General features: G+C 40.5%; 1 protein-coding gene across 2 annotated transcripts; it reads left to right on the top strand.

The window, feature by feature from the left end:
• Positions 1–4288: 4288 nt before the first annotated feature.
• LOC106569173 (aquaporin-4) lies at positions 4289–12429 on the top strand. Of its 2 annotated transcripts, none has more exons than XM_014140225.2 (5): positions 4289–4467; positions 5427–5844; positions 6093–6257; positions 6911–6991; positions 10700–12429. In XM_014140225.2, the coding sequence occupies exons 1-5, from the start codon at positions 4379–4381 to the stop codon at positions 10973–10975; spliced, it is 1029 nt and encodes a 342-aa protein (XP_013995700.1). In that variant the 5' UTR covers positions 4289–4378; the 3' UTR covers positions 10976–12429. The 2 variants fall into 2 exon arrangements, with proteins under 2 accessions (XP_013995700.1, XP_013995701.1); XM_014140226.2 differs by lacking the exon at positions 4289–4467 and adding an exon at positions 4480–4615.
• The last annotated feature ends 603 nt before the right edge of the window (positions 12430–13032 follow it).

Genomic DNA, 13032 nt, shown 5'->3' with positions numbered 1-13032 from the left:
GGCACCACCAGTACAGAGCTTGCTCAGGAATGGCAGGAGGCAGGTGTGAGGGCATCTCAGTGAGGTGAAGACTTTTGGAGGATGGCTGGTGTCAAGAAGGGCAGCGAAGAAGCCACTTTTCACCAGGAAAAACATCACGGACAGACTGATATTCTGCAAAAGGTACAGGGATTGGACTGCTGAGGACTGGGGTAAAGTCATTTTCTCTGATGAATCCCCTTTCCGATTGTTTGGGGCATCAGTCCTGTGTCATGCCAACAGTAAAACATCCTGAGACCATTCATGTGTGGGGTTGCTTCTGAGCCAAGGGAGTGGGCTCACTCACAATTTTGCCTAAGAACACAGCCATGAATAAAGAATGGTTCCAACACATCCTCCGAGAGCAACTTCTCCCAACCATCCAGGAACAGTTTGGTGACGAACAATGCCTTTTCCAGCATGATGGAGCACCTTGCCATGAAGCAAAAGTGATAACTAAGTGGCTCGGGGAACAAAACATCGATATTTTGGGTCCTTGGCCAGGAAACTCCTCAGACCTTAATCCCATTGAGAACTTGTGGTCAATCCTCAAGAGGCGGGTGGACAAACAAAAACCCACAAATTCTGACAAACTCCAAGCATTGATTATGCAAGGATGGGCTGCCATCAGTCAGGATGTGGCCCAGAAGTTAATTGACAGCATGCCAGGGCGGATTGCAGAGGTCTTGAAAAAGAAGGGTCAGCACTGCAAATATTGACTCTTTGCATCAACTTCATGTAATTGTCAATAAAAGCCTTTGACACGTATGAAATGTTTGTAATTATACTTTAGTATTCTATAGTAACATCTGACAAAAATATCTAAAGACACTGAAGCAGCAAACTTTGTGGAAATTAATATTTGTGTCATTCTCAAAACTTTTGGCCACGACTGTACTTTGAATCCATCATTTACTCAAGTGTTTCCATTATTTTGGCTATTACCTGTATGTTAGCTGGCATGCCTGCTGGCAAGGTTGATAGACTTTAGATAAGCACGCAATAACTAAATGTACTGAATTAGACTCAAATTCCTTTCAATATTTTACCCACATTTTAGCAGAGATGCAGAGAAGCATAATACGTTTCTTAAAAAAAAAATAACCACCAGTCAGGTGGATACAGTCAGCTCAAGAGGTATGCTTAGATGTGCAGAAAAATATAAAAAAATGTATGTAGAATTAAGCATATTGATTATATCTCTAGATTGCAGGGAAAAGCTGTTTCAGGTGTTTGAAAAATGCCAAATTCTCCAACTTCCAGACAGTCCCCCTCCAGACCACCCCCCAGCCATCCTCACATACTTAGTGCCTCCTCAGATTTTTGGGGTGCATGACGCCCCGTCCACTGATACTAACTACTACTACTACAGTATACATTCTTCTTTTGAATTCCTGGAGGGCACCACCACCACCACCAAACATAGCCTTATGAGAACAGGACAACCTTGAAGAGATTCTGTGGTTCCCGATTCCCTCAAAGCTACAACTTAACAATGTGCAAGACAGTCTGAGACATCTCAACATGCTGCTGGCTTTCTCTTTTCTAATCTAGCGAAAGATTATCTCACACAATGTAACAAATAACAGAAGATGGTATGCTGTTACTGCATCATGAAGCATAGTCAAAATATAAAATATTGACAAAATGTTAAAATAAATAAAGGCAATTTTGTAAGTGGTATTTATTTTAAATATCTTTAGTTTATCCAATTAACCTATTCTCACCAATCATCTAGCTAAGGAGCTAGTCAGTCAGACCTTACGGTGTCTCCGCATATATATTCAATGCAGGGACAATGGAAATGTCATGTTTCTCCATTAACCAAAACTGTCCCATCCATCAGAAATGAACATTAATCAGTGAGGGAGTTCATTCGGGTTTAACCCACTTCACTTTTGTTTTGAGATGACTTTGCTGTCGGCTAAAACGGGGCACCTGGCTCACACTGGGAGGCAGCCCTGTTCCAAAACGAATGCAATCAACGCTAACCTGGTTCACTCGGGGCAGGCCAGGGGCATTCATTGAAATCCCTTCTAGGACTTCATCAAAGACGACACCCGGCAGACAACAAAGAGTAAAAGTCAGAGGTGTGGATGGAAGGCCATTGGCCTCACCTAATCTCTGATAATTGAATGATATTACTCATACTTGTGATTCTCATCAGATATCACTAGTCTTGTAACACAAGCTGTGAGTTGTGCATACTAACTCCATTATGAAGGGTTAAAAGAAACATTGAGGTAGGTCCACATTCACACACTGTGATTAGAAAGATATTTGGAATTTTGGACCTTCTGGATGAATATTAGGACAAATTCAGCTAAATAAAAAATGTACAGAATTTCTGAGCATAGTGCTCGCAATGCCAGGATAGTGGTTCGATTCCCTGCACCAACCGAACATAAAATGTATGCACACATTTTCAGAACATCAAAAACACATTTTTCAGGCATTGAAATTATGCAATTTATAGACTTCGAAAATGCATATTTATTTTCTTAATAGATCCAATGAAGTAAGCACTCTATCACAATTTTCCAAACCTATTAATATAGGAAAGAGGAGGCAACTGAAGAATATTTATTATTGCTCCTATCTTTTTCAAAAGCTTTAAAACTGGCAGCAATAATGTTCAAAGTGATCCAACCTAGAGATGAAATCAATAGACCAGCTCAACTACAATAACATTGTCACGTGTGCCCCCTCTCCGGCCTCTAGGTCACCAGGCTGCTTGTTATGGCACACACCTGTCACCATCGTTACGCGCACCTGTGCGTCATTAGACTCACCTGGACTCCATCACTTCCCTGATTACCTTCCCTATATATTTCACTCCCTTTGGTTCCTCCCCAGGCGTCATTGTTTCTGTTTCAGTTTCATGTCTGTGTTGTTCATGTTTCTTGTTTTGTATTTTGTTTTCATTTATTTATTAAAGCATGCTGGATATTATTCAAATGAGCTCCACCCCCAACCAAGCACACATTTGGTCACTGCGGACCAGATCCAAATCTGAATGAATCATAGATGTCAAGATTGTTTTCACATTATAGTACGGCACAGTTTAGTACAGTAGAGCACTGTTAAGTACAGGACAGTCAAGTTTTACTCAGTAGAGTACAGTACGGTACAGTAGAGTAAAGTACAGTTTAATTCAGTAGAGTACAGTAAAGTTTAGTTCTGTAGAGAAGAGTACATTAGAGTAAAGTAGGGTACAATACAGTACACTATACTTTACTGTACTCTACTATGCTGTATAGTTCTGTACTGTGCTTTCCAAACATATGAATAATAGATGTCTATGATTGGTTCAGATTTGGCCTGGACCGGACCCAATCTGAACCAATTATAGATATCTATGTATGGACCAAATCAAGGCCGGTCCAGACCGGACCAAATCTGAACCAATTATAGACATCTATGTTTGGACCAAATAAAAACCAGACCAAAAATAAACGTTCTTGGACGTTGAAATCAGGTTCGGACTAAAAAAAGACGTGCAAAAGACATCGTCGGTAAATGCTTAGTGGGCAATCATCACTCCAATCACAACTAAATTGGGTTGATGTCACCAATAGCACAATAGAGTTAGGTAACCATCACCTCTTTACTTTGATGGAGTAATCCTTGCAATCATCTTGTGTCTTGAGACAATATAGCTATATTGAGAGCCCAAGGGGGCCACCTAGGAGGACAGCTGGCTACAATCTCTAAGCTCTGTTTTAATGTTTAGATACATTATTAATCATCGCTAGCGATACTGTTTTCGAAACCTTTCGAATATAACTGTCAAGGCTCAGGAGAAGACCCAGATGCAGACAGCTTCGAAGTAACAAAAGTTTATTACAAAAACATGGGGGCAGGCAAACAACAGGTCAAGGGCAGGCAGAGGTCAGTAGTTCAGAGCAGAGTCTGAAAGGTACAGAACGGCAGGCAGGCTCAGGGTCAGGGCAGGCAGGGGTCAGAAATCCAGGGTGGTGTGACAAGGTACAGAACGACAGTCAGGGCAGGCAGAATGGTCAAAAACAGATGCAAGAATGCCCACATGCAGGAACGCACCGAATTGCATGCAGCAATTGCACCCTTCTCTTACAATTGGGAAAATATTGTGTTTGTTTCAGCATGTTTATAATTCTGATAAGAACAACCGTTCTGAGTAGGCTATGAGGACAAAACAATATCGCGGTTGGTCGGGTGACTCCATCACTCTATGCATGATTTCTGCAAGAGTTCTCGTGGGCGGGAACTGTTCTGCCCTGGATACTGAAGTCTCCTCCTCTGCAAGCTGTTTGCTTAATTCTCGTGGGGGTGATTCCCTGTTACTAACGTAATAAAGCTCCTGGATGCAATCCACGGCACAATGCATGGATCATTTTCATCGGACAGACCCACTACTACTTTCTCCTCCCCTCTCGCACTGTGTCATTACCAGCCAACTGCTGCCTGTCTGTAAGTAGACATTTTGGGACTATTTGTTGGATTTATTTATTGTGCAGTACAGAGAACAGGGAGACATTTCTCTCATTCAATCGGATTGTTGCAGAATGAGTGAAGAGAAAGCAATAGAGGAGAGTGGGAGATCTTGTATTTATTTATGGTAAGTTCTAAATGGAATTAGGAAAAGCTTTATTCGAGAAATAATAACGGGGTAGAACACAATGCAAACCTGTTATTTGCCGTGCTAATGCATATTGTTTTAACCCTCAAAGCAGTTAAATACTGAATACAAGATGTGAGTTGTGAGTGAGTTGATATCCTCAGTTAATGCATAACCTATTTATAAAACATGGAAGCATTTGCCACACTTATCCATGTAAATAAATGTATGTTATTTATGACATATTTAACTTGTTAGACTTAAATATGATATAGCTGTCAAACATTTTATCTTCTGATATATAATATTAACTAAAGTCATAAAAGTCAAACATGAGTTCTGGTCAATCATTAGGTCACTGGGGTTAGGTTGTCTAGGGGTCAAGGATGTGACATATTGCAGCTTCCAAGATAATCACCTGTTTTACTTGACAGCCCCCCTCCCCTCTCTCTTTCTCACTCTTTCTTTCTATCAAGTATCTTTATGTCCCTCCTCTCTCTTTCACTCTCTCCATTTCTCTCTCCTCATTGAACCTAGTCCATCGTTAGAGTCCAAGTGTACCCACAATTTGAAAGTAGTCTACTATAAACTCATTGATTGCAAAATTTCATATTGCATCCCTCTGTGCTGCCTGGCATAGTGTGCATTGGAAAGTCAATGGTTCAATTCCCTAGTGGAGTTATAAATGTTGTGTCCAGGAGCAAGTTCCCTTCCCTGGAAGGGCTAAGTGAATTTCAAGGCATGCAGACAGATAGATATCTTCCAACTGGGGATAATAATTTCATTAATTCATGTATTATTACTTTGCCAGGAGCTGCCTGTCGGCGTGTAACCAGCATCCCATGATGGTGGCATTCAAAGGAATCTGGAATAAGGACTTCTGGAGGGCTGTTTCAGCTGAGTACCTAGCCACCATGATCTTCGTCCTCCTCAGCCTGGGCTCCACCATCAATTGGGCGGCCGAGTCAGACAACCCTCCCCCTGCAGACCTGGTCCTCATCTCATTTTGCTTCGGGCTGGCCATTGCCACAATGGTGCAGTGCTTTGGTCACATCAGCGGTAGCCACATCAACCCAGCAGTCACCGCAGCCATGGTGGTGACCCGGAAGTTGAGCCTGGCCAAGGGTGTGTTCTACCTAGCTGCCCAGTGCCTGGGAGCAATCACTGGGGCAGGGCTCCTCTACCTGGTGACACCAGTGTCTGTCAGAGGGGGCCTGGGAGTGACTATGGTAAAACATATAGATCGGCCTGTAATCACATAAATCTGGATTATAGCCAAACAAGTATAGCAACAGTCAGAGTTGACACTACGCATAAGATAGTATTTGAATCTCTTTTTCTCTTTTGGGACTATTCCATCAGGCAAGCTCAATCAAGCACAGCTAAAGTATTTGAAAATATACTATTTGAACACAGGTCTGGGATAGTTTGATGTCATGAAAAGTATTGTTCATTTACTCTTACTCTTGTTTCCCAGGTGAATCCCAAGCTCAACGTGGGCTGCGGCCTGTTGGTGGAGCTCCTGATCACCTTCGAGCTGGTCTTCACGGTGTTCGCCACCTGTGACCCCAAACGCTCTGACGTTAACGGCTCGGCTGGCCTCGCCATCGGATTCGCTGTAGCCATCGGTCATCTGTTCGCAGTGAGTGTGATTCTATCTCTCACTTATTAGTGCTAGAATTACAGCAAACCTGAAGGCCTCAAGAGTCAGACTTTACATTTAATTCAATGCATCTATGGAATAAAATGTGTAGTGTGTTGATGTAGATTGATGATGTAGTTTGTACTTTATCATAATGGTGAAATAGTCATAATGGTGAAATAGTACAACAGGTATACTATAGAACATTAGTTCACAGTACAGTAGAGTAAACAAATGTCTCTCAGACCTGCTCTCACATACACATCCTCAATGGGTACCGCTGTTGCAACTCCATGGCAACCAATCACTAGGGAACTACCTAAACCACATTGAGCAAATGAATGCTCCTGAAAGCGACATGCTACCTACCTCTCTTCACAGCACAGCTTGATTTCAATGTGCTGCCTACATGCCACTAGATTATCCCTGCTAAACTAGTATCTTGTATACCTATGGAATACCTGCATTTAAACTACAATTCCCACAATTATATAGGTTTTATTTTATTATGTTCTACTTTATGGATTCATGTGGAACAATACGCTACTGTAGGTGTTGTGGCAGTTTGTGGCAGCTCTGCTAGGTCTTGCTTTATGTCTCTCTCTCTCTACAGTCCCCTCATGTTAGCATCTCTATGCCCTGCTTTGTTCTAGATTCCATACACAGGAGCCAGTATGAACCCCGCTCGCTCCTTTGGGCCTGCAGTCGTCACCATGAACTTTGAGAACCACTGGGTAAGAAAGAAACTGCTGCAGCCTTCTCACCCTCAAAGGCCCATCCAAGATAGCACATTTGGTTCCTTGGAAGTTGTGGAAACATACATTTTTGGTTTCCCATTGGTTCTGGGAATTAAGTCATACGTTTCCCAAACTGCAAAACTAGACATTTTCTAAACGTTCTAAGAACAGAAGTAAAAATGTTGCCTGTTCTGGGAACATACATTTTTACATTGCAGGGAGATCTGAGAATGTTTTTCTATGGTTCGCTGAAAGTTTTCTTGGAAGGTTTTATTAACTGAGAATGGAAATTCTAGGTTATATTGAGGTTTTTAAATAACTTCCTTAAAACTTTAATTGAATGTTTCATTTACACTTCTAGATTTGTTTGAATTAACTATTTTGAACTCCAAGTACAGATAGGACACATGGAAATGCTCTCTCTCTGGGCTGGCAAGCGTAGCTACATACAATAATACCAAAGATAATATCATCATGTGAAGTGGCTAGCTAGCTGTAAAATCGCCCTTTCCCACAGACACACAGGGTGCATTGGGAGATGGTATTTGAAGGATAAACTATATGGTTATAAATAACATTCTTAGAATGTTCTTTGAACGTTACTAAAGTTCTCTTGTGTTTTTATGGAAAGTTTTTTTCAAGTTCTGAGAACATGACTTTAAATAGAACCATGAGGAAACCTGCAAAAAACATTATGCTGAAGTACTGAAATTCCCACAGAATAACTTTTTTCTTGATGTTCTCTGAACAATTAGAGAACATTACTTCAAATAGAACCATGAGGAAACCTGAAAAAAACATTATGCTGAAGTATTAAAATTCCCACAGAATAACTTTTTTTCTTCATGTTATCTGAACAATTTGAGAACATTATTTTAAATAGAACCATGAGGAAACCTGTAGAAAACATTATGCTGAAGTATTAAAATTCTCACAGAGAGATGTTTCTTATCGTTCTCAGAACAATTTGTGAACATTATTTTAAATAGAACCATGAGGAAACATTATGCTGAAGTAATGAAATTCTCAGAGATGTTTCTTATCATTCTCAGAACAATTTGTGAACATTACTTTAAATAGAACCATGAGGAAACCTGTAGGAAACGTTATGCTGAAGTAATGAAATTCCCACAGAAGAATGTTTCTTAATATTCTCTGAACTATTTGAGAACATTCCCAATGTCAAACCAGTTGGAGAATGTTCCTAGAACATTACCAAACATGTAATTAAATGTAACCATGTTTGAACTTTTAGGAAACATTCTCTTAAAGTAATGAAATACCAAGAAAATAAAGTTGCTTAAATGTGCTGAGAATGTTCCATTCCCAGAACAGAACGTTGTGGGAAGGTTGTATGCAAAATAAATATAGGACAACCATGCTCTCACCAAGCTCCAAGAAACATATGGTTCTCAGAACATTATGTGCTAGCTGGGATACTCATACACAGTTGTGGGTGAAGGGCAGGGATTACATTGGGCTGGGGCCTGCAGGCACCTACGGTATGAGCCAAATGAGAGCCAGGAGTGGATTAGGTTGTGTGAATTTTGTCTACAACAATATCTAATGAAAATCTAATCAGAATACTGGTATTGTACCCAGTGTCGCCCGTCCCGTATCGTCAAGGCATAAGAGACTCTTGTGCACATACTTTTCTGACTGCTCACACAGGCTGTGCCACTACTATAAAATTGCTGCAGACACACCAAGAAAAAGGAACATTACATTTTTTTTGGTCCAAGACGCACTTTGAAGACGCTATTGTCCACATTTACTTATCCTCAGCCAACAATCAGATAACCCCATAGTAGAATAGTTTACGTTTTCAATTAGCTTGTTGCATTCTATGTAAGAAAATAATATTCCTCTCGAGATGCTTTTAAATTGTGTGTGCCCAGGGAGAAAAACATGCATTGATATGCATATACCCAGCCATTGCACTGTCACGGGAAATACACACATTTGAAGGGGGTTAATGGCCATTGTTAAAAGAGGAGGATCCCAGCTTTCCATTATTACTACATTTTTTTTATTTCTCAACTCCTAATAATGAGTGAACTGCATCATTTTCAAACAGGAGAATCAACAGAATGGTTTAGGTGCGTTTAGCTCTTGCCTTTCACGTTGAGTTTAGCTCTTGCCTTTCACATTGAGTTTAGCTCTTGCTTTTCACGTTGACCAGGGCCAAATGTTACATGGGTAAAGTGTAACAGGTAGGCCTGCATTATATTTTTGGGACATTCAAGTCATCAATATGATGCTATCTAGCAACAAGATAATGTTTAGAGTTTGTGAGCTAGCTAATGATTAGCCCAATGGGGTAAAAGCAGATGGGCATTCCCATTCTTATTAATTTGCCATTGTGCCAGCCAGGTGATAGCCTAATGCTTTTTGCTAAATAGCACACCTGCCAGGCATGGACCAATATGTTATTGCACACTTTTATGGATGGGCAAATCATATTTTAGATCGTGCCAGCATCATTTTATTTAATTAAATTGGAGTACAATGTCCTTTTAAAAAGTCACCAGAACTGACCTTCTCACAGTCATTCTACAAAGAAAGAAAAAATGCCACCACTACTAAAAAATTATCTGGAACACTGACCATCCATTGATGTTTTAGTTGTTAAAGCCTGGACACTTCAAATGAAGAAAGAGCCTCAGGCCAAAAGTGGAGTGACTTTTCATGTTTGAATATAAAAAGTCACTCCACTGAAATGTCATAATCTGAGCATAACACAGAAATCACAAGCTATTTGGTTGTGAAGACATGGGGTAAACAGATGCCAGTTATTACAGAAGTATATTAATAAAGAGCTTGTAGTATACTTTCATGTGTGCTTTTTGTTTATATAGTTTAGGTTAGTGCATCATTGTGTGATAAGTGTTCAGGTCATCTCTGTCCTCCAGTAGCTAATGTTGTCAATATCATTATAAGTGGGGGGCAACGGTTGGGGTGGGGGGGGGCATACTGAAACATAATAAGGTCACAGTGCATATCACCATGCCATAGCAGCTACGAAGGATCCCATCGAGTGTCGATCAAGGACATCTTAACCCCCCATAGAGGGCATGAGCGCTACAGACTGACATCAGTAATCCATAGAAACACAGAGTGCTTCATAGGTAGAGAAACATTGAAATGGTCAGGAAATGCTCTTATTAAACATGTGTCATCAATAGTTCACTTGACCCTTGCTACTAGGTATAGATTCATTCATTTCAGCTTCCTATTTCAGAATAAAATGAAAAAACACATCCATAGTATAGACAACTAAAGACAGGTGTCCTGGACATTACCCACAGCATGTGTTTCTTTAATTAATTATCCAGGGCAATTATATGTCACAGAGGTGTTCATAGTAGCATGGCACAGCATGGTGTGTGTGTGTGTGTGTGTGTTTATCTGGGTCTTGGGTATAATTAGGAAAGGTCCTCAGAACTGAGAGTGGTGTCATATTATCTGACAGGTGTTCTCTCTCTCTCTCCGTGACAAATGTTGGACTCGGCAGAATCTAAAGGTACCTGGCTCCAGAGAGGATGCCCATAAACAATGATTGCTGCCCCTTTACAGACATGACAAGACATGACATCTGGTCTAATAATGCATGACAGCTCTGTCAGAACACAGTATCCCCTAGCTCTGCCTGTGGTTATAGGTTCATATTTGTCTGAACAGAGTTTTACCTTGCCTGTCTTGCAGGTGTACTGGGTTGGTCCAATCCTGGGTGGAATCATGGCAGCTGCCGTCTATGAATATCTGTTCTGCCCTGACCCTGAGCTGAAGAAGATGCTCCGTGAAGTCTTCCAGAAGGATCCAGCTTCGGGGAAGTACAGGGAGGTGGAGGGCGGTATGTACCAGGGTGAACCAGACGACCTGATCATCAAGCCAGGCTCCATCCACCACATCGACCTGGAGAAGGGGGAGAAGAAGGATCCTTTCCTGGACTCGACGGGCGAGGTGCTGTCCTCTGTATGACTACCACGGGCACTGGAGAGGGAGACCAACCTGTAGAGCAGGGGGAGATCCAGAGAGAGACACTTTGATTCTGGGTCCTCCACCCCTGTACCCATACCATAAGCCCCGTACCCCCAAACCCCATGTCCCCATACCTAAACCCACACAGACTCACTTCTCAGGCAGAATAGGATTGGTGCATTTCCTCGCAATGCAGGTGTATTATTGTATATGGTGGTGAGCTTTCCTCAACATTTGTGAAGTAACTGGATAATATACACTACCGTTCAAAAGTTTGGGGTCATTTAGAAATGTCCTTGTTTTTGAAAAGGCAAACACATTTTTTGTCCATTAAAATAACATCAAATTGATCAAAAATACAGTGTAGACATTGTTAATGTTGTAAATGACTATTGTAGCTGGAAACGGCAGATTTTTTACGGAATATCTACATAACCGTACAGAGGCCAATTATCAGCAACCATCCCTCCTGTGTTCCAATGGCACGTTGTGTTAGCCAATCCAAGTTTATTTTGTTTACAACATTAACAATGTCTACACTGTGTTTCTGATCAATTTGATGTTATTTTAATGGACAAAAAAATGTGCTTTTCTTTCAAAAACAAGGACATTTCTAAGTGACCCCAAACATTTGAACGGTAGTGAAACTTTGCACGCTGCTCACCCTAACCAATTACCCATCATGTGAAATCTGTCCCAGCTCTGTTTGCTTGTGGCACTTTGCCGCACTGCAGAGTGATAACAAAAGACTACATTTCTGTCAGGGAAAAATGTCCAGGTCAACCAATTACATGGGGTCATGACACTGAATTGGTAAACCAGAGAGGAAACATCAAGCTTATTATTTTTGGATTAGTGTCACATATTGAATATGAATATGATGGCATAAGAGATCTTAACTACATATGGTCGTTAAGCACATTATAGAACTCATGTTGTGAAGGAAAAGTTCTACCGAACATTTACAATCTTCAGCCCTCTCCTATATTGTTAGTATGTATTTTCCATTTTCAGCGCACATTGGTCAGGGAAAAAACGATTAAACTTTACATGTTTATTTCTTTGTAGAAACATATGTCTTAAAACAGATTTTAATTGCCAAGCAACAGATAAAAGACAAACAATCAGATATCAGTTATAGACATAGATTTTCATAACCATAAGCAGAAAATAGAATCAGTTCTTTTGATACATTTGGAATGATTGCATTATTATTATTGAATGTATTTTCATACTGAAATGATTCTTGTACTTACTTATGAAGTGGTCTGCCTGCTTTACATTGCTTGGTCTTGAAAACCAAGGACCCATGAGGGAAATGCTTGCCTCCATACCAACCACTCTGGATTTGAGTATTGCATAGATTTTAATGCTATTTGAATACTTGAAAACTGTACCTTGCTGCAGTTTCTGTGTTGATTTTGATTTTCATGAAATAAATTGTGATTTCCACATCTTTAGTGTGAACAATTCTGCTATTATACTGTAAGTACATGCAAGCCTTGGTTTGGCTTTTGTTAGTACCTCTCAAAACACAATACCATAATACTGAACGATATACCAAATAGATAGAAAAATGTATTTCTGTCTCTGACATATAGCACTTCTCATAACACAGCTTTCAACAAATGTTACAATTTAAAGCCAGAGACTGGGTAGAGAATTGCTCCTGAAGAGTTGTATCACCTCACCGTAGAAGGCAGTAGCAGTTTACAGTAGCAGTACGACAGAAGCCCATCTCAGCCATGATGGATAGCCTCCTCCCCTCTAGATAGTGTCTCCTCATAGCCAGACAGATGGGAATGATGTGTATTATCTTGAGTAAAGTCTGAGACTATAGCTCATAATCTCATTCTATCAGTGAAACACCACAGGAAACGCTGGGCCACTTTGCCATAAAGAATAGAGGTGATCTGTCACAATCTCACTTTATTTCCTTTGGAAAAATAAAAGACAATTGAATGTGGAAGGAAGCCAAGCGAACTGCATATAATGCTAGCTAGGTGATAAAAAACTGGTTGACTTAGGTTGACTGATTGTGTTAATACTGTTTCTTT

Source organism: Salmo salar, chromosome ssa14 (assembly GCF_905237065.1).
Source record: "Salmo salar chromosome ssa14, Ssal_v3.1, whole genome shotgun sequence".
NCBI lineage: Eukaryota > Metazoa > Chordata > Actinopteri > Salmoniformes > Salmonidae > Salmo > Salmo salar.
This window is presented reverse-complemented; position numbering and strand designations above follow the sequence as displayed.